At 43.2% G+C, this 22,078-nt stretch overlaps 1 protein-coding gene across 2 annotated transcripts in view; it reads right to left on the reverse strand.

Moving 5' to 3' along the window:
- The window catches only part of ITGA9 (integrin subunit alpha 9), a 250,059-nt gene that overhangs the window by 84,897 nt on the left and 143,084 nt on the right, over nucleotides 1–22,078 (reverse strand). For both annotated transcript variants that reach the window (XR_014503854.1, XM_083407018.1), the window contains exons 16-17: nucleotides 15,626–15,775; nucleotides 10,504–10,580 (exon numbers count right to left, since the gene is read on the reverse strand). Coding sequence is in view for 1 of the 2 variants with exons in the window: in XM_083407018.1 (XP_083263144.1) it covers nucleotides 10,504–10,580; nucleotides 15,626–15,775 (227 nt within the window). In the remaining variant the exon portion in view is untranslated. The remainder of the gene's footprint in view (nucleotides 1–10,503; nucleotides 10,581–15,625; nucleotides 15,776–22,078) is intronic.

Raw genomic sequence — 22,078 nt, forward strand, 5'->3', positions numbered from 1 at the left:
CAGTTCTCCCACCGCTGCAGCCGCACACCCCCAACCTCACTGCAAGCCCAGCCCCATCGAATTAAGCGCCAGCCCCACCACATGTCAATCAGTCTCCTTCCTTGGCATGCAGAGGATACAAAAGTACATAATTCAAAAAATAAAACTGGCGCCTGTTCATAAAAGGAGATACTTTAAGAGGAAACATAATCAGGTTAAAAAGTGCCTTTCAAGTCTTGCAGCGACGTAGTTTAATGGCATCTCTCAGAAATGTTGCTACATTCTCTGTAATGTCGCACCTATGACCGTTCAGTACAAAGGAAACCCTGAAGAAGTCAGGGCAATTTAACCTTTCTTTCAGCATGGCGTTTAAATATTTATTGTGGATTTTTGCGTCAAATGGGCAGTAAATAGAACACATGCAATGGTTCTGACCGGCTTGTACTGCAAGGACAATGCCTTTCTGAGTATGGAATGCACTGCTACAGATGCATAAGAGTTTGACCCAGAAGACCCTGAGGTTGTAGCCATGGTGCTCCCCAAAGATTGCAAGACTATAACTCCCATCAACCCCAACCTTCTGGCTCAGAATGATGGGATATGCAGTTCAACAGCATCAGGGGGAGGGGCTACCCCTGACTTTAAAAAATCTTATTCCGGGTTAAAAGCATTCAAACTAAATATACAATAAACTACTGATCGCCATACATACAGGGAAGCACAGAATTTTTCACTAAGTTAACAATGAATAAGTATCACGGGTCACTATCTGCAGCTGCTGGTAGAGTAGAGTAAAATATATGAAAAATAGGGAATTTTTTAAAGTAGTCATTAAGTACAGCATGTATTCCACCCTTGAGGGGAAGAGGGAAGTGGGATTCTTTGGAAAGCACGAACTAAATGTCTGAACTGAAGGAACTGCCATCAGATTCATAGCTTTAGGGTACTTTATTGAAAACCTCATTGGTTTGAGTCTGACAGAGGATTTCTAATCCCCATCACAACAGCAACAGGAGACTGAGCTTAGGCCTTCCTTTCAAGACAGCAGTTTCCTGAGTCATTAAATCTCAGGACATCTGGAATGAATCAGGTACGCTTTCAGTAAGAACTGGATTAAGAAAAAGAATCTCTCCATTGGCAAGGGAATTCCTGAGCCCTGTTTGCTTATACGGGGCATGATGTCATTGGGTATGGATTGCCTGCAGTGATGTATGAACTGCACTGCCAATGTGGTGCCATCCTGCCTTAGCATCTGCAGTTCATTAAACAGGAAGCGCTGCCGTCATCAAAATGTGTTGATTGAACTGAATTGTTCAAGAAACAACATGACCCAGGCTTCATTGGGACACAGACAAACAGACCGGCACACACACTGTTCTTAAGGAATTGAAGATGTAAGCAAAACAGTAAATGAAAGAGGGATATCGGTTTTATTTTATTAACTGATTAGCATTTATGTGGGCAGCCTAGTTCCTATCAAGGGGGGAGGCTGGTTCCCATGGCCACTGAACTCCTTAGCCAGACTTATTTTAAGTCTGGATTGCTCTGTGCACATGTGAATATTGTCCAGATTATCTCTGCTTAGAAGAGGTTTCGCTCAAGAATTTGAGGGTCAAAGCATTCCAAGTGGGGCTTATATTCCAGTGGGCCTTAGGCTCTTCAAAACAGTGCTTTAGACCGTGATAAAATCTGTGCTTACAAAATCAAGTTATATAATAGCACAGGGAAAAGGCAAGGAAATTTGTCGTCTGCAGATTCTTTGGTTTATCCAGGGCAAAACTTAAGCAGATGACTGCACAAGTACACAAAATCTCTACGTATAAATAACATGGCGAATCAACATGAATTAGCATGTACTCAAGAACACCCAGTAACTGGAACACTTGAGGTAGCTGTTATTTGTGCTCCAATATAACCAATAAGTTAAATCAGGGCTGGGGGAACTGGTTTTGACTGGAATCCAGAAGTGGCCAACCCTTCACAAGCAATTTTGCTTTAAAAAGCATGTAACAGGACAGAGCAGCATGAATGGGGATGGAACCAACCTGTGATCAGAATGGATTATTTTCTTCCTCAGGGGCTGATCTCAATACTGACTTCTTTGTTCTCTCATGCTTTTTATGGGAATCAAAGTGCCTCTCCTCTATGTTCCTTGCTTGTCCAGGTAACAAGAACCCATTCCCTCACCCCACAACATCCTTTCAGCAGCCCCACAAAAATGCAGAGAGGGCAGACTTTCAAAAGGAACAATAATAATCGAGAAATTCTGTCCTCTGGTTCAGTTCAACTATAATGTGGATCTCTTCTTTCTTAAGAAACGGAACAAAATCCACTACTGCTAGTCAACTGTAAGGTTAAAAACTGTAAAATCTAATTTGCTACGGCAGTTTCTGCCTAGGGCTTATTCACAAGGCCACAATAATCGTTTAGGGTGTCATCTGGCTCAATTCTTGTTAATGGGCTTTTGCCGTTAACTTGAAAGAAAAATTTCCAGTAAGTCAATGGAATGTGGCCACACCCTTGATAACTAAATTGGTGGTGTGCAATACCTTTCACAGATCAGCTGTCATCAAGAGAATTGCCTTGGCAAGTGAAAAGACTAGCTGCCAATGGACACCGGATTATCCATTCCTACTAACTATCTCCTTCAGTTTATGTGCATTACGCCTACAGACACATTTTGTTACATGACTCTTTAGCTATCTCAAAACAGAATTCGTTTTCTCTCTCTCTCTCTCTCTCTCTCTCTCTCTCTCTCTCTCTCTCTCTCTCTTTCTCTCTCATCAGCAATTAGAAATCTAAGAAAAACCCACTCTGGTTTGTCTCCATGCTAATTAAGAGCATTTATATATGGCTGTATATTTCAAAGTGTTTCCCTTCCACTTCTTTTTTTCGTCTGGGAGACTCATCACCCAAAGAAAAGAAACAAAAAAAAAAAGAGACCACACCAACTCAAATCGAACTCATTTGCTTTGTGCACAGCAGGATTTCCTTGTGGGTTTTTCTGTGGCTTTGATTCGTATCATTTGTAGTAATTTCTGTAGCAGTTCATTGGGTGGTTCCAGCAACCCTAACTGTTTATCAGGCAGATGTTCAATGGAAGATGTACTTCAAATGTGTATTAAGACAGACTAAGTAGCTAAGTTCCTCTATTTGATTTTTTTTGCCGCCAAAATACACTACAGGACCCTGCCCTTGCTGGAGACCCATAGAGGTGAAATAGAGTGCTCACCTCCTTTTCTTCCCTTTGGCAAATGACTGTATCATTGAAATGGTGACAAGATTGCACTGGCCTATTTATTCTGAATGTAAGCGATGCCAATAAAGGTTTGATGATGATGCTGAGACAGACTAATGTAATATATGTATAAGTTGCTAGTGCAAGAAAGCCTGGCAATATTCATCCCATGAGATATAGTCTAACGTTCCTTGTAACTTCCAATAACATTTCAATACCTCTACTGGCATAACAAAATGGATTAAGTGGTTTCAGATTTCTTTATTCTGCTATAGACCTTAAATAAAAATAAATCTAAGGTCGTAGAAACATATGATATCGCCATCATGCAAATCTTTAGCTTCTTTTGATTCTCAGCTTTCACCTTTAAAAATGCCAGCTCCTAGGCCTCGCAGTTGCAAAGGATAGGAATGACAATATGTCAACAATGTGTGATAAAATATAAGCAGCTGTAGAACCCATGGGTAAGGGAGTTGACTAGAAGAGTTAAAAGGGAGGACCCTGAAAACTCACATGCTTAATGCTAGTGACAGAATTCAACTTTGGGGAGCAAATAAATTTGATTTTAAAACAATAACTGCAAAGCACTCAAAGAGCAGGGTCTCAGAAGTGCCTGTTAACTGTAAAACTGTTGTCATCACATTGCTCCATCGTGTTTTCAGTCCCACATGTGGACATTCTTGATATCATATTGGCTCCTGTGCATCTTTTTGTATTATGTTTGCAAATAAATAGTGCTTGCGCTTACGGAGAAATTTTCAGGGCAGGAGACAGTCTTAACATCAGCCCCAACACAGTTAAGAATGCTCAAAGCATTTCACATACATTATCTTTACAAGAGTAGTGGGAAATCTCTTTGAGCACTCCTTGAGACTAAGGTTTTCAGAAATATGAGTTACAGGTTTTCTCTCCCACTCCTAAACTTCTAAGTTTTGGTAGGTTTGGAAAGTGCAAGTAGGAGGTAAACTGACCAAGAAGAGAGCTGTTGGTGGAAGAGTTTGGTTCATTTAAATGCTCCAGGACTGAGCTGTTGCTGCTATTCTAAATCTAACCTGATCCCAGGGAAAGCTTGCACAACTTATGAACCAGCAAGCCAAACATAACTGTGCTTGACCAGTACTGGGGGTTGCAAAATGCTTGATAAGCCTTCTAGAAGAAGAAGAAGAAGAGTTTGGATTTGATATCCCGCCTTTCACTCCCTTTAAGGAGTCTCAAAGCGGCTAACATTCTCCTTTCCCTTCCTCCCCCACAACAAACACTCTGTGAGGTGAGTGGGGCTGAGAGACTTCAAAGAAGTGTGACTGGCCCAAGGTCACCCAGCAGCTGCATGTGGAGGAGCGGAGACGCGAACCCGGTTACCCAGATTACATGACTACCGCTCTTAACCACTACACCACACTGGCTCTCAACGTTTCTACGTTTTTGCAGTCCTGAGCGGGCTGCAAACATGAGTTCATTAAGCGTTTTATGGCTAAAATTGTGCTTGCACACAAAAGCAATTGTAGCAAGTCTGCCACCTTTTTTCTGCCTCTCGAGGAACACACTTTTTGATAGATCACATTCTGCATTGTTCATCACATATGGTAATAATTCAACCATTTGGTGGCATGGCTCAAGGCTATAAAATGAATGGGCCCTGGGGAAGATGGCACAATTCCTAGGGCATGCATAACTGCCATACTGTCCCTGCAATATAAGGCTTGCCAAAGAGAGCATTTAAACTCCAGAAACAGTAAATCCAGGCCCATTTGATATTGCACAGGCTGAAAATTTGTGATGAAAGCCAGAACACCATAAATGCACAGTTGTGTTTGGCTTTTTGTAATATAAATCTGACTCAGTAGATTTGATTTTAAGCATCTGCATAAGCTTCGTTTACTAACCTTGCATACAGTCAACTTATATGAAATGTGAAATTGGGATTCTTAAAGGTCACCTGGTGAGCTGAAATGGAAGAACTGCTGTTTGAGAATTTTTCTTTTGCGCTTATACATTTCTTGGCTAAAAATATCTGGCTTGGGTATAGCTCTTTTCTTGACATAAATCACTTGCTACTGTGCAACAAATTCTTTATTGCAACCAACAGTAAACTTTACAAGCTTGTATTCCAAGATTGCCATCTCTGCTGGAGTGGTGAACAGCTTTAACTTTTTTATCATTTCCTTTTCCTCATATGGGCATCTGAATGGGTTGTGGGTTTTGTTTCTGGGTAAAGATGGGCAAAACCTACCCATCTCAATTCAGAAATGGTCTCTCCACACATACCCATACCTGGAAAAAATGGTTTAGAGGCACAGATTATAATTTCCTGCATACTTTACTTAGAAAACTAAAAAGCCCCAGGCACACACATCAGGCAAAAACCAATACCCCATTAAGGAAAAGCCTTGGAGGGCCTTTCTTATAGGAAAATCAAGAGGTCTCTCCCACCTGTTTCTCCCTCCCCACCCCTTAAGGAAGGAAGCAGGCTGGTGGAAAATGAAGCCCATTTAAAAATCTGACACAACTTAAAGGGGGTTGGACCCAGTTAAAAAATGGACCGGGCTTTTTGAGCAAAGTCCCACACTATCCCGTCTACCAGGCCCAGAGTCAGCTCCTGGCATCTTACAGCAGCTGCCAGATCACCCAGTAGCTCAGGATCAAGAGCACTATTTGCCCCAGATCCCCAACAGCAGAAACAATTGGACATCATTTTAATTTCCTTCAGTGCCCTGGAGTGAAACTAGCTCAAGCACACTGGGGCACTGTGGGAAATGAAAATGGCTACACCCAGCCATCCTTGGAGACCAGGGCCGGATTTACATATAAGCTAAAGAAGCTATAGCTTAGGGCCCCACTCTCTTGAGCGCCCCCAAAAAATTAAAGGGAAAAAATGGACGTACATTTCCAAAATATAAGATAAAAAACAAATAAAATAAAACCTACATACAGCAACAGTGTTTTGTGTTGTGTAGGCCCCTATGTTGTAAGTCATGGGCCCCGCCTGCTAGCCTGCTCCCTAAAATATCACTGGTTTGCTCCTTTCTATATATAGGGTGCCTACATCCTGCATGTGCAAATGGCTCTAGATACCTATTAGGTCCATAAATTAGCATATAGCATATATTCAACACAAAAACCAGCAACAATTTGTTGTTGACAAAGGGCAGCTGGCCCCATTACCTTCAGTAGCCTAGGGCCTCATCAAACCTAAATCTGGCCCTGTTGGAGACATATGAGCCAACTCCTAAGGACCAAGGTTCCTTCACCACCAGGAGCACCCATAAAATATTTGAGGGTGCCACCCCAACCCCAGCTGATAGGCATTGCCATTCAAATGGTGTGTGTGCGCTGCATCTTGGGATCAATTATGCAGAGTGGGACTCCCCATCCCCCAATATTTTATTCAAGTTGGCATCTCTGCTTGGCGTGTTTCTGCAGCTACTACCTGGTGGGGCCTATCAGTGAAAGAGGGATCCCACCAGAAGGCACTATGCCCAATACCCCATCAAACCTGGAGCCAGTTTTGCACGAATCAAACAACATCAAGAATGAATTTTCCCCCATAGCATTATTGAGAATGGTACAAGTTTTTAACAGGTGGGTGGATCTTTTTACACAGTAAAAATGGACATTGGGGTGGGTCTCAGTTCTACAGAAAGGCAAACGAGTGGCACATATTGGCATGGGAATAAACAGCAACTCCTCCACAACTGTTAAGGCAATCCCAAACAATATTAAAAAAAAAAAATAATGAGGCTACTGGAGTCAGCTGGCATTTACCCCACAAGAGGGAAATGATGTGCAAATTCATCTGCCAAATAACACTCAATATTTTAATTTTTTAGAGAGAGAAAGATTGCATTTTTATGAATTGTAAATTTGTGCAAATTTAATCAATAGATTAATCAGCTAAAAATCTGATGATTAATCAATTACAATTCCTTTAACTAGGCTGCAGCTCCAATCTTAACGCAAATTAATCAATAAATTAATTAAGTAAAAATCTGATGATGATCAATTACAATTTCTCTCACTTGGTTGCAGCACTAATCCTAATGAACTAGCTTTACTAATATGATTGTTTCTAGGACATTTGTTTTATATTTCTCAGCTACCTTTCAAGTCTTCGTTGTTCTGCTGAAAGGCAGGGTATAAATGTTTTTAACGTTTATTTAGAAAAATCTTGAATTTACCATGCATTGATTTTCTTTTGTTGCGTCAGGCATAAAGGCAAAATAGGTAAAGGTAAAGGTACCCCTGCCCGTACGGGCCAGTCTTGACAGACTCTAGGGTTGTGCGCCCATCTCACTCTAGAGGCCGGGGGCCAGCGCTGTCCGAAGACACTTCCGGGTCACGTGGCCAGCGTGACATCGCTGCTCTGGCGAGCCAGAGCCGCACACGGAAACGCCGTTTACCTTCCCGCTAGTAAGCGGTCCCTATTTATCTACTTGCACCCAGGGGTGCTTTCGAACTGCTAGGTTGGCAGGCGCTGGGACCGAACAGCGGGAGCGCACCCCGCCGCGGGGATTCAAACCGCCGACCTTTCGATCGGCAAGCCCTAGGCACTGAGGCTTTAACCCACAGCGCCACCCGCGTCCCCCAAAGGCAAAATATACATATTTAAAATGTAAAGATACCTTCCCCTTCCCCCAAAACAGACTGTGACAAAATAAAAATTAAAATATTAAGATTTGCCTATTTATCTTCTGATACAGCTACAGATATGGGTAGTTGGATGTGTCTGGTTGTAGGATGGGAATGTGTAATCAATTACACTCAGGAATTCTTTGAAATAACACAGTGCTGACAGACATACACAATTGGATGGGCATCTTCATCGGCAATCCACTACTGTCCACTGTCAAGTCCATGCATCTCACTATCAAACAAAATTCACTGGCCAGAATTGGCAGAAGTAACCAAAGTCCAGACTAATTGGCTCCATCCCTGAGACACCAATTATCTGCATTAGAAACAGGAGCTGGTGGATTAACACAGCGCCCCTAATTTAACAGTGGAATCCTATGCATGCTTACTCAGAAGAAAGCAGCATTGAGTTTAAGGCTGTTTACTCCAAGTTAAGTGGTTATGGCAAATTAACCTCTCTTGCCCATATCCATTCAAAGACATTGGACTGGGCTGAACCCATATTTATAGATATCCACACACTTTATATACTTGGACTCCAGAAACGCTAGCACTATAATTATTACGAGAAACAACAAAGGAATGGCATCTTGCGAATCTGACACTAACTGAGAAGGAATTCCTGCAATTAAGTCCTCCAATTTCCATTTCGGGATTCGTCGTTCCGCTCCACCCCACCCCCCACCCCCCAATGCACATTATTTGCAGCGATGAAAAACGAGAAAAGCTTGGCATGGCACGGAGGGATTGCAAATGAATGACAGCTGGAAGATAGATTCTGAAAGGGTCTCTGAATACTTGGTGCCAATTGGCCTTAGAGCCCATTGTCGGCATTTGTGGGGAGTGGGGCAGAGGAATATGCTGGGAAATAAAACTCACTCTGGTTTTAATGACAAGAGCAGGGAAAGTTTAGGTAGCTAAAGAGGAAGAAAAACCGCTTTTGAAGTTCTCCCATCAATAACCGTCATTTATAACAAGTTCGTCTCCCATCCAAAGATCACTTGTCTTCATAAACCAACACACAGTCCATGTGCAAGTCTTGTTCTGGCCTCTCCCCCACAGGGAATGCAGAAGCCATGCGAGAAGACCAGCCGCTCTGCTTTTTCTATTAACACTCCCGGTCAAGCTGCACTCCTTCTCATGGCACCGCATGGAGTGCTATTCCATTATATAGTCCTTCAGGGAGGATTTACTCTCCAGCTGCACTGCTAGAAGCCGCCTGCCCATTCTGCTCCAGGGGTGGCACCTGTCCATTTTCCTGTGCTGCCCGCTTTATTTTTTAATAACCAAGAGGGGCTCTTTCCGCCCGCTGCCCATATCCCTTTTCACGTATGCAGTGCCACGCAGGCAAACCCATTTTGTGCGTCCGCCTTGTTGCTATTGTTATATTCTGAACATGGCCCCAGACGCCAGTCCTCTCTTCCCTGACAGCTGCCGGCTGCTGACAGACCTGTGATCAAATGCACACAGGTTTGGGCAACGTGGCTGGCGCAGTTGCAGAATTGTATCAGTAACTACATTCAACCATGGGGAGGGGAGACCTTACTGCAAATGCAGAGATCATACCCAACCACGTGAAACGTCTGAGAAGCATCAATAAAGCAACATAAAATGCCTTGGCGTTTCTTTGAAATTAAAGGTTGCACACACACACACATATATATACAGTGGTGCCCCGCAAGACGAATGCCTCGCAAGACAGAAAACCCGCTAGACGAAAGGGTTTTCCGTTTTGGAGGTGCTTCGCAAAACGAATTTGCTACGGGCTTGCTTCGCAAGACGAAAATGTCTTGCGAGTTCCTGCGGGTTCCCCCCCCCCTTTCCCCAAGCCGCTAAGCTGCTTAACAGCTGATCTGCTAAGCCGCTTATCAGCTGATCCGCTAAGCCCGCTAAGCCGCTAATAGCGCTAATCCGCTAATCCGCTAATGGGCTTGCTTCGCAAGACGGAAAAAACCGCAAGACGAAGAGACTCGCGGAACGGATTCTTTTTGTCTTGCGAGGCACCACTGTATGTATGTGTGTGTGTGTGTGTATATATATATATATATGCTTTCGTAGATTTTCACGGGTACAGGAATGCAGGTTTTGGTGTCCTCGGGTGTCTTCCCGTGTAAAAGTTGGGGTGTCTAGGCGACGTTTCGACGAGGTCTCACTCGTCATCTTCAGGCTGGTGCTTTCGGCTTCTTGTTACTGGAACAGAGCAGGATCTCAGTGTTTGAGTTCCTATAAATACTGTTGAGGAGGTGTGGTGTATAGCCTCCAATGTTCTGGGCAGAGAGGAGGTTCCCAGGCTAGTGTGCCTTTTCTTCTTTTGTTCCTTAATTAGTGAGACCTCGTCGAAACGTCGCCTAGACACCCCAACTTTTACACGGGAAGACACCCGAGGACACCAAAACCTGCATTCCTGTACCCGTGAAAATCTACGAAAGCATATATATATATATATATATATATTAAGCATGGGGTGCAGTTGAACCAACAGCATGAAATATCCTGCAAACAAAAAGTTGGGGAATAGAGGAATTAAAAAGTTTAGCACTAGAGTTTTCTGAATGGAGAGTGTCCTCTATGCACGTAAACATAATTATACAGGTCCTGTCAGTTTAAACCAGTATTTTCCCCCCAAAATGAATCAAGCATTTAAAAGTGGCACTCACCTGGATAGGAATAGTTTCCCCTGAAGGTTAAGATCAGCGGCACAGTCATCTGACTGACAATTCCTCTCAAAAACAGTCTATGAGAATTAAGAAAATAATGTTACTGAGAAGGGGAAAACAAGAAGACCAAATAATCTCTGTTTGATATGCTGTAGGATCTACTTTTTAAAAATTAGATATTGCTATGCTAGATTTTGTTGTGTGAATGGTGCCAGGGACCCTCTGCGAAGGTTACATGGCCTCTCTGGGGTCCACGGAACACCACTTATGAGCCACTGTCAAGTTGTGCTGACGTAGCCAAGTTAAAAAGCAAATGATAGTTTGAATCAGTCTTAACACATGGTCTGGAAGAGAGTTTGGAGATTTGAAACCTCAAAAATTAAGGCTAATAAAGGAAGTTATAAATAAAAAGCATCTCTTTGGAACTTATCAAATGCAAAGCATTACACATGACACTCTTCACCTTTCCTTGATAAGGAAGCTTTTCCTTGCATCTAGTGATGGCAAAGAACCAGCTGCTTTTTAATGTACATGCTCAGACTCTTGGCTCTCTGTAAAGCACGTCTAATAGAACACATCCCAATGCAAGCACCTTATTTCATCTCACTGACGACAAGTAATTAACATTCCTGAACACTTTACTGGGATTTAACTACAGACACGGGTTACAAGAAGACAAAATGACGGGCAGAGTACTTCCATCAAGAGTCATAGCAGGTGAAGTAAATGGGGGCGAATTGCTCAGGAGCTATAAATGTAGAAGGAGGAATCCTTCTATTAAACAAAGCAGCCGTGCTCTTGCAAGAGGTGAACAGGAACAGCTGTAAAATTCCTTGACCTGCCAGGAAAATGTTCCATTTCATGGGGCGAATGGTCAGTATTGGGTAGTAGATAAAGGGCAACCCAGGAACAAAGCCCCGAGCAGCCAAACCAGGCTGCGTTGAGATAAATGATAAATCAAAAAAGGAGCAGTGCTTTTCTCCCCTGTAAAAAAGTTGCCTGTGTTCACCAGGTTTATGGCGATCCGCCTTCTGAATCCACCACCCTCACAGGGGGTGCACTGCGGCACCCCCCCCCCCAAAAAAAGTCTGCCACTTGACCAGACACAGCCGTCTGCCCTGTCGCATACACACGGGCTCACAGAGGTGCCTTCTGCCCCACATTTTTCCTTTTTCCCTTCTTCCACACCCACTGAAAGCTCCAGGAAGCAGAAGAACCATAGAGGTGGAAGCGACCAGAAGGGTCACCACAATATTTGAAGGTGGGGAGGTGCTGGTATTGTGTACCGCTGAGTATTGCCAGTGTGACACGGCAGCTAAAAAAGCCAATGCAATTCTGGGCTGCATCAATAGGAGTATAGCATCTAGATCAAGGGAAGTAATAGTGCCACTGTATTCTGCTCTGGTCAGACCTCACCTGGAGTACTGTGTCCAGTTCTGGGCACCACAGTTCAAGAAGGACACTGACAAACTGGAACGTGTCCAGAGGAGGGCAACCAAAATGGTCAAAGGCCTGGAAATGATGCCTTATGAGGAACGGCTAAGGGAGCTGGGCATGTTTAGCCTGGAGAAGAGGAGGTTAAGGGGTGATATGATAGCCATGTTCAAATATATAAAAGGATGTCACATAGAGGAGGGAGAAAGGTTGTTTTCTGCTGCTCCAGAGAAGCGGACACGGAGCAATGGATCCAAACTACAAGAAAGAAGATTCCACCTAAACATTAGGAAGAACTTCCTGACAGTAAGAGCAGTTCGACAGTGGAATTTGCTGCCAAGGAGTGTGGTGGAGTTTCCTTCTTTGGAGGTCTTTAAGCAGAGGCTTGACAACCATATGTCAGGAGTGCTCTGATGGTGTTTCCTGCTTGGCAGGGGGTTGGACTCGATGGCCCTTGTTGTCTCTTCCAACTCTATGATTCTATGATTCTATGAACAAAAGCACTGAAAAGGAGCATAAGTACTTCATACATCTCATTTATAAGCACTTGACTTGGCTACAGGAACGTGGCCATACAGCTGAACCTGCAGAAAGCAGCTGATGGGCACTGAGTTTGACTCTATTGGTTTGCCATGCTGCTGAGTTCCCACAGGGAACTAAATTGCACAGTTGATCCCTGCAGAAAAGCAACTTTGCCAGTTCTGTGCTCTGCATTTTGCCTAGATTTTCAGCTTGTTGGACCCTTGGGAAGTGCTGTGCAAGGGACTTGCTTGATAGTGGAGCAACCCATCTGCCAATCACATGACCTCTGTTACAAAGGAGAAACCAAAAGCCGCTGCCGCAGTCTGCATAAGTGAATGGCTTTGCAAATACACAAGTCACATTTAGCATAACGGCAATGGCCGTTCTGTACAGTTTTGTTGCTCAAGTTAATTAACTGCAGACCTTTCAAAGTCACAAATGCTTCGAGACACTTTCTTGTTCAAGTCGTGACTAAATTACTTCCAAGCCTATCAGTCTGGCTTTCCCTCCCACATGCAGGCCTGATTCATTAAAGGACAGACCATTTGAAAGCCCAGCTCAAGCCAATTGTATTCAAAAGCTGGGTGGGATCATGTTTAGATTTCCTGGAATGGGAAGGGTCCGTTCACTGCCAACTTTGGGTTCACTCTGACCACTGAATTCCAACATGAGAAGCCAGGCAAGTATATGTGGGTGGGTCTGGATGCATTAGGGATTCCACTCAACCAAAGTATGGGGGACACACCATTATATTCAATTAGACCAAAAGGGAGGGGTAGGAGAAAGCAGTTTCCTGTAATAAAGGCAAGATCTATATCTTGGACATATTGGGAGTAACACTGACAACTTCTCCTCTGCTCTACCCAACATCAGAGTACATTCTCAGCATCAAATAATTTTACTCCTGCATGTCGCAGATGTTCTGAAGGATAATGAACAATGCTATGCCTGCGAAACTGGTCACTGCCTTCCCTACCCCTCGTGAAATTCCTCTGTTGCCATCCTGAATGATATCAGGGCTGGTCTACAAAGCGTCCTATCTGCTCCCCAGCCACTTCCTCACAGAGAGTTTCCACAGTGTGCTATAACCTTTGGTTGCTGTGGGACTTCTCCCTATTGTGTGGAGAGTTTTCTCACCATCCTCAAACCTGACGTGGTGCTGGCTTAGGAAGCTCTCTGTATGATAAGGAGCAGCCGAGCCGTAACCAGTGTCTGGCCTGGAAGACACATCCCACAAGTTCACCTCCTTGACAGTAAAACTGCAGCAATAATAAAACAAATAACCACGTGCCGCTCTTTCATGACACCCAAAACCATCAGACTGAGGCTTCCACCTCCAAGTTTTTAATGTGTGACATTTTAATGTATTTTTAATCTTTGTTGGAAGCCGCCCAGAGTGGCTGGGGAAGCCCAGCCAGATGGGTGGGGTACAAATAATAAATTACACTGGTACCTCGGGTTACATACGCTTCAGGTTACATACGCTTCAGGTTACAGACTCCACTAACCCAGAAATAGTGCTTCAGGTTAAGAACTTTGCTTCAGGATGAGAACAGAAATCGGGCTCCGGCAGCGCGGCAGCAGCAGGAGGCCCCATTAGCTAAAGTGGTGCTTCAGGTTAAGAACAGTTTCAGGTTAAGTACGGACCTCCAAAACGAATTAAGTCCTTAACCCGAGGTACCACTGTATTATTATTATTATTATTATTATTATTATTATTATTATTATTATTATATCTGCCTAATGGAAGGCACAACCCTAAATTGATTCCACACTAGAATAGCTTTCAACCTGCCTACTTGGACCTTAAGGACATCTGTGGAGGTCCCTCCTGCTCAAATTCAGGTGGTGGCAAGAAAAGAGCAGGCCTTCTCAGTGTTGGCCCCCTCCCTTTGGAATGCTCTCCTCAGGGACGCTTGCATGGTGCTTGCTTTACAACCCTTTGGATGCCGGATGAAGATCTGCCTTCTCCTCATACTTTTTAGTATCTTAATAGATTTAGCTGTAGCAGTAGCAGGTTTTTTTGTGCTTTAGAGTGCCATCTTTCTCAGCCAGCAATGTTAATATTCTGAAAGGGGATTTTGTGTATAGTCCTCTGTTTAAGTGGGAATGTTGTCATTGATGTTAATTAATGTGTTTCAGGAAATTGTTCCTTGCAGTGTTGTGTGCAGTTTTGCCTAGAGGCATCTTGCATTAGGTAATACCTAAATGCAAAAAATAATGATAACAACATCCCCAATCCATAGTTTTTGTGGAGCAAAACAACAAACACCATGCCAAGTCTAAAACCTTACAATTCCCCCCCCCCCCAACATGTTTAATGTTATTTCATTTGACTTTGGTTTACGAAATTACAGGCTATAAGAAAAACTGCCCAATGACAGCAGCCACATTCTTCAGGAAACGCTCACACACTTCTGCCCTCTGGCAAAAGCGGTATTCAGTTAAGATTCATTTACTTGTACCAGTTGGAAGCAGCTATTTTTAACTATATGAAATTTGGAATACAGATGGGAGACCACTCTTCTGAATAGGCAGCAAGTGGATACCCAGCATCTTATTCATCATAGTTCTTTCTGATCATCTGCTTGAAGGTTTCTTTTTTAAAAAAAATAGTGTGTAATACGTGATGGTGAATAAAAACAAATACAAGTTATGGGGCAGGGGGAGGTATTTATGCAACCACACTTATGCAGCAGTAAAGACTAGAAACATTGTATAGTGCTCAGAAAGACTGAACGAAAGCTCTCAGACTGCCTGTCCCTCACTAAATACATGACTGCAACAATCTCCTTTCTAAATCTGCTGTTACCTGGCATGGTAAATGTTATGTATTGAAGTTCTCACCCTGGCCACCAGGAGTATCGTGTGTATAGTTTTCACTCAGGTCCGCGTCAGTTACTTTAGGCGGGAAAACCTGGGTTGTTGTTGCTACAATGTTGACAGCCGGCTGCCTATAAAAGCAGGCCGGCTGAGCTGTTTGCTGTTCAGTTCTGTTCCAGCTTACAAATAAAGAGCTGCTTTGGAGAAATCGCTGCATCGTCTGCTATGTCTACCCACTATGTAACAGTAAACATGATCTTGAGTGCAGCAGTTCTTTCCATCCTAGATTCTCCTGGTGTTGTTATTTATCCATTTTTAACAGGAAGACCATCTGGTATCTCACCTGGTTTCTCTGAGCCATCTTCTGCCCTCTCTTCCATCGAAGAACAGGCTTGAGTGAAGGCAATTCCTTTTCCTCCTTTGCCGTGATATGGTCTCCGAGATCATACGCAGCTTCAAATACAATGGGTGATATCACATCTTTGACCCTTCTCTGTAAAATTAAATTATACAAAGAGAGTGTTGTATAAATCAAACTGCAAGCTCAGTGAATACCAGAAGCAACCTTCTTCTTCCTTTCCTTCTCATCCACTCATCCACTTCCTTCTCCAGTCCACCTGTTCCACCCAACAACAAAAAGATGGTATCTTCAAATTTCAGTCAGAAATATGGGGTTGCAGAACTACGGTTAAGCAACCCAGCATCTCTACTCATAATTACGCTTCAGAAGGATTTGTTCTTTCAAACATAAATGCACATTCATACACAAATGTGTGAGGCATTGGGGAAGGCATTTTAGCAGAATAATGTATTGCATTGTAATCTGCCAGTCAAATGATAGATTCAGAGATGGAGCTGAGAAGAATAAATGTATTATTCTCCTATGATAATGCAATGGAATTTGGGTGGTGCCACAATGGAAACCCTCCAGCTATTTCTCCTGAGACCTCCTGCTCATTTGCCCTCTGTTGGAACACAGGTGAGATGAAGGATCCTGTTCTGTCACCATTCCAGTGGAATTGTGGGGCGGCTGGGGCAGATCCATAGCTGTCAACTTTCAGATTTGAAAATAAGGGATCAGAAGCCTAAAAAATAAGGGATCAGAAGCCTCAAAAATAAGGGATCAGCAGCCTCACCTGTCCCGGGGACAGTCTACGGGATATCTAACAATCCGGGGTAGCAGCGGGAAATGGCGCTGGAATAAGGGAATTTCCCGCAAAAAAAGGGAAGGTTGACAGCTATGGGCAGACCCTGCCCTTCACTTCAGACTGCGAATTGTCTAGGTTGGCCTGGGATCAGTAAAACATTTCTTTCTGCAGCAGACCTGCGTATTAATGAGCTAATGTAAGTGAGGTATGAATCAACCCTCGGAGTATTTACACACAAATTAGACTCCTAAACTCACTCCAGTTGCTATCAGAGTGAAGCTATGGAATGGCACCTACTGGCCAAAAGTAGATAGGGATACTTTGAGGGAAGAACTTGCTGTCATCATTTGTTCAAAGCAACTCGGTGTGGTGGAGTTTTGAGAGTTGTGAGCTACATAAAGCATTTGGGAAGTGTAAGATGTGGCTTGGCATGCCAAGAGCTTATTAAATTAAAAATAACATTTGGAAGAGTAGCTGGCAGCTCCACCAGGCAACCTGTTATGCTCATTGCCTGCAGTTAGTGCATTATCCTAACATTTGCTAGGGAACAAAGAATAACAAGCAATTAAGCATGCCCTTTGTAGCATCCAAGTCCTGGTTCTCTTTATCTTCCGCCACCGGTTGTAGATGAAGTGGAACGACATATTGAGAAAAGAAAAACAGAAGCAGATATTGGGTTGCACCCACCCACAAGGGGTTTGCAGAGCTTTCAGTAGACAATAAAGACAGTGCTTGTTATGAGAGAAAAGGTAGGGTAATGAAACACACACATGCACACACAAAGACAACAATTTAAGCTAAATCTTAGTCCTCAACTGCAACTTTCTGAGAACAGTAGCTCAGGAGGAATGTGTAAAAAGAAGCCCACTTTGCCACCAGCTTATTGATGCTTTGAATTCTGATGCTGGAGGAGACTCTTGAGAGTCCCATGGACTGCAAGAAGATCAAACCTATCCATTCTGAAGGAAATCAGCCCTGAGTGCTCACTGGAAGGACAGATCCTGAAGTTGAGGCTCCAATATTTGGGCCACCTTATGAGAAGAGAAGACTCCCTGGAAAAGACCCTGATGTTGGGAAAGATGGAGGGCACAAGGAGAAGGGGACGGCAGAGGACGAGATGGTTGGACAGTGTTCTTGAAGCTACCAGCATGAGTTTGACCAAACTGCGGGAGGCAATGGAAGACAGGAGTGCCTGGCATGCTCTGGTTCATGGGGTCACGAAGAGTCGGACATGACTAAACGACTGAACAACAACAAAACATAGCTGAGTGTCAGAATGAAGTATTCCAGCAATTTTAATTTGGGGGTGGGGGTAGCATGCCCCAGTGAGAATCAACACTGCTATGGATGGTAAAAGCTAAGTGCCACAGCTGCTGTTAAACAGCCGACCTATTGTGCGAGGAACACAAGAGCCATTCAGCCAACCAAGGTACCACACACACTGCCTTGCCCCCATAATTGAGGGGGCCGGGGCCATGCGACTTGCAAGGTACCCTCAGTCTAAGGGTAACACTTCAGAGTTTCTTAATGACTTCTAAAGAGCCCCCCCCCCCCCGATCCTTTGCTCATGTTTATTTATTTATATGAAAAGGATTTAGATCCCATTCTTATTCTCTATGGGTCATGAGAACAGTGTACGGTGGTACCTCGGGTTAAGTACTTAATTGGTTCCAGAGGTCCGTTCTTATCCTGAAACTGTTCTTAACCTGAAGCACCACTTTAGCTAATGGGGCCTCCTGCTGCCAATGCGCCGCTGGAGCACGAATTCTGTTCTCATCCTGAAGCAAAGTTCTTAACCCAAGGTACTATTTCCGGGTTAGCGGAGTCTGTAACCTGACACGTATGTAACCTGAAGCATATGTAACCTGAGGTACCACTGTACAAGAAAAAGAAAACCAAGGCACAATAGACAACATAAGCTGAAAACACAGGCACCAATAAAGCTAGACAGGGCTTTTTTAAAAAAAAAGAAGTTTCACTGCCCAAAACACAAGCAGGGAGAGAGCCATACAAATATCCTGCAGGAAGGATCTCCAGAGTCAAAGGGCCACTGCAGAAAAGGCCCTGTTCTGTATTGACACCTTACAAGTACCTGCAGAGGCAGTGAGAAGGGCTCCTGTGGAAGATCTCAGTTCTCTGGCAGGGTCATAAAGAGAAAAGCAGTCCTTCAAATAACCTGGCCCAAGCCATTATGGGCTTTATATATCAAAATCAGCACTTTGCACTGCACTGGGTCGGAGTAGGTTATCAGTGCTGTTGATACACATTTTGGGTGGGGTGGGGTACCAGGAGTCCTAAATCTGTCTTTTAAATTTCAGCAACTTCTAAAGTGTGCATTTGCTGGGTGCCGTTCTGCTTCACTTCTTTTGATGAAAGCTGTGGCAAGCAGAAGCTAGATTAATCGCATGTGTGGACGCTTCCCTCCAGAAAGCCCTAGGGAAATAGATTTCATACAGTCGCTTGTCTTTAATTAAAGCTTCCGAGTGCAGATTCTACACCAGCCATTCATTACAGCACATGTTCAGCTCTTTCAAGTGATCTCCTTACAGATTACAGACTTTCCAGAGGACTGGCAGATTCAATAAGGCAATACGCCGCCAGTTCGAATGCAATGAAAATGGCACTTAGCTCAAAGAGGCTGAATAATTGTTCCTGGGATCAATCTCTTTTTGGTGGTTCGTTGCAGCTGAACTTCCGACTCCCTGATTCTTTGATCAGATGTAGACAACATATACCATAAATGGTCATTAAAGCCTAAGGGCTTCTGCATATGTTGTATGTGTGTTATTTTCCAGCCCAAAGCAATTGCATTTTGGACACTACAAACAGTGAGTGCAATCCAGAAAGTACGGATGGCGGTGGCGGCGGGAATTATTTGTAGTTTTTTGTACAAGGGGCCCCCATTCATTTCAGCAGAATCTAAGCAGCTGTTTAAGTCCTACTAAATTTGGTAGAATTTAGAGCCCCTTCAAAGGCTACTAAAGGCAGTTCTTAAGTGCATATAACTCCACAGTAGCAATAGTAATGAGGTTTCAAGCAATCCTGTTTGCTTAATGTGCCGAGAAATGAAGAAGCCTTTTAGCAGAACATGGAACCCTTTCATGGTGGAAGGAAACAAACCAGGAAGTCTTTCATTATTTATTATTTTATTTCATAAAATTTATACGCCTCTTGATTGGTTGTTTTTTTTTAATTTTAAAAAAAACCCTTACAAAAGACAGAACAGTAAAATCAAGAAAAATCCATAACCATACTTTTAAACATATAAAAGTCAAAATACTAAAACAGATTAAAATTACAGTCCCTAAACTTTCTAAGCATCTGGTTAGGCTTGTCTAGACAAGAATGATTAGTTATGGTTTCCTTGTTTTGTCCAAACTGAGAGACTATGGTTAAGCCAGCATATTAAACGACTTATTCACGACTTATTGGGAAGCTGTTAAATTATTGGAAGACTTCCTAGTTTGCTAGCACAAGGGGAGAAACTACGGCTGCATTCATACTATAAATTCCCCAAAAGACTCCTGGGAAATGTAGTTTACTGCTCACAGAGCTACAGTACCCTTAACAAACTACATCTTTGGTGAATGTTGTATGCTTTGGGTGCATAGTATATATGCAGCCTATGAGGCTGTGTGTGTGGCCAAAAGGCTCATTCATATCTTGCCTTATATTAAACAGGCAGATACGATCATCCAAATATAGTCTGTGTCAGAGCAGAGACTAATGGAAACGGCGGTCTTTCTAATAAATTAAAGCCACTACAACAAATATATATATACAGAGAGAGAGAGAGGAGAGGGCGATAAGCTAACAGCACCCATGTTTAATTTTCATGTATATCACTGCTCATCTAAGCCAGAATGCCATAGAAAGAGTTATCCTATTACACTCATGATCAGTTTCGCCCAGTGAGCTGAGGTGAGATTTGCATTCTGGTTTCCCTAGTCCAGCAGTCTATCCAATGCACCATAAAGGGAAAACCTGAATATGGGCTGGCTATACTAGAGAAAAAGTGGAACAATGAAGACAATCTTGTCCATTATGTCCCCATATTATGGGAAGTCATGTTGGTTCCTTGGGCTCCCAGCAAACCCCTCCTGTTGCTATTTTATTCTGAATCACTTTAGAAGCATCTTTATGGAGCCTGTATTATATCATATGTCTTGTCGCTGCATATATTGCAAAGGGGGAAAAGCCACAAATTATGTGCATGGGCACTGTACTATGTATTCTGGACCCAGGAAATTCTACCATGCAAAGCAGATAAATAAGATAAGGTATAACCCCTATTATGGGAAGGAAGGGTAACAATATCAACACAGATTGAAAAGGCTTTGGGTCCTTATATCTTGATGTTTAGCAGGAAGGTGGGAGTTAACAGGAGTGACTCTGCATAAGACAAGAATCTTTGAACCAAACAACTTGTAGGCATCTTCTGCTATAGTGACATCCCATCCATATCCATGACACATTCATAACTTTGAAGGGAGGGAAGTTAACTAAGAAAGCACATGCAGTATTTTCGCCCCCCAAACTGCTATTTGAGAGGCTAAATCAATCACTATGCCTAATCACCACTACATGACTCCCAGAAGAAAACAGTCTTGGCTGGGATGTCAAATAATTCCACTCTTAATTATCAGCCAGAGGCCAATGTATAAATATAGGGTAAGATAGTGTATTTGACTGCATTTCAAAAAGCCAGCAAGAAGGGGGAGGCATGCCCAATATTTTGATGTGTGTTACACTCTCCCAAGGCAATCTTTTTAAAATTAGAGGTTGTTTGCACTGCAGCCTTTCATTCCCCCCAAATACATAAACAGTGGGTAATGAACTGCCTTTCTTTCTTTTTCCTTTCTTTTCTTTTAAAAAATACCTAACTCAATTACAAGGGCAATTTCCAAAGCATCAAAGACAATCCCTTTGAACTATCCTGCAACTTGCATATACGCTTGTCATCGTTGACGTCTTCTCCATGCCAATCATTGCATAGGTTCAAAGTCTTATAAGGAATCTGTTATGAATTTGCAACGAGAACTTAAAGCAGAGCTGCATTTCTCACCCCTCTTTGAGCCATGCAGTGACTCCCACATGTCATATTGCACATGGAGAAAAGGTGTATGAATAAACACCAAACACCTAAGATCAGGGGTCAGCAACCTTTTTCAGCTGTGGGCCGGTCCACCGTCCCTCAGACCATGTGGGGGGGCGGGGCGGACTATATTTTGAAGGGGAATGAATGAATTCCTATGCCCCACAAATAACCCAGAGATGCATTTTTAATAAAAGGACACATTCTGCTCATGTAAAAACACGCTGATTCCCGGACTGTCCGCGGGCCAGATTGAGAAGGCAATTGGGCTGCATCCGGCCCCCGGGCCTTAGGCTGCCTACCCCTGCCTCAGATACTCACAATAGACTTGCAAATTGCAGGCTGTTTAACAGAAACCTGCCATCACTAGGACTGCTTGAGCCAATCACATGAATTTATTTTGGATTTATATATGAATATATTACAAAAATGGACTTTTATCTGATAGGGTAACTGAGATCCCCAGTTCAACTGTTCACTTTTAGCAGGGAAGCAAAAGAGGTGACCCTAGTCTGCTCCACTACCACCATGTGAAGAAGAAGAAGAAGAGTTT

The sequence above is a fragment of the Podarcis tiliguerta genome (genome assembly GCF_965153285.1).
Source record: "Podarcis tiliguerta genome assembly, chromosome: 12".
Classification (NCBI taxonomy): Eukaryota; Metazoa; Chordata; class Lepidosauria; order Squamata; family Lacertidae; genus Podarcis; species Podarcis tiliguerta.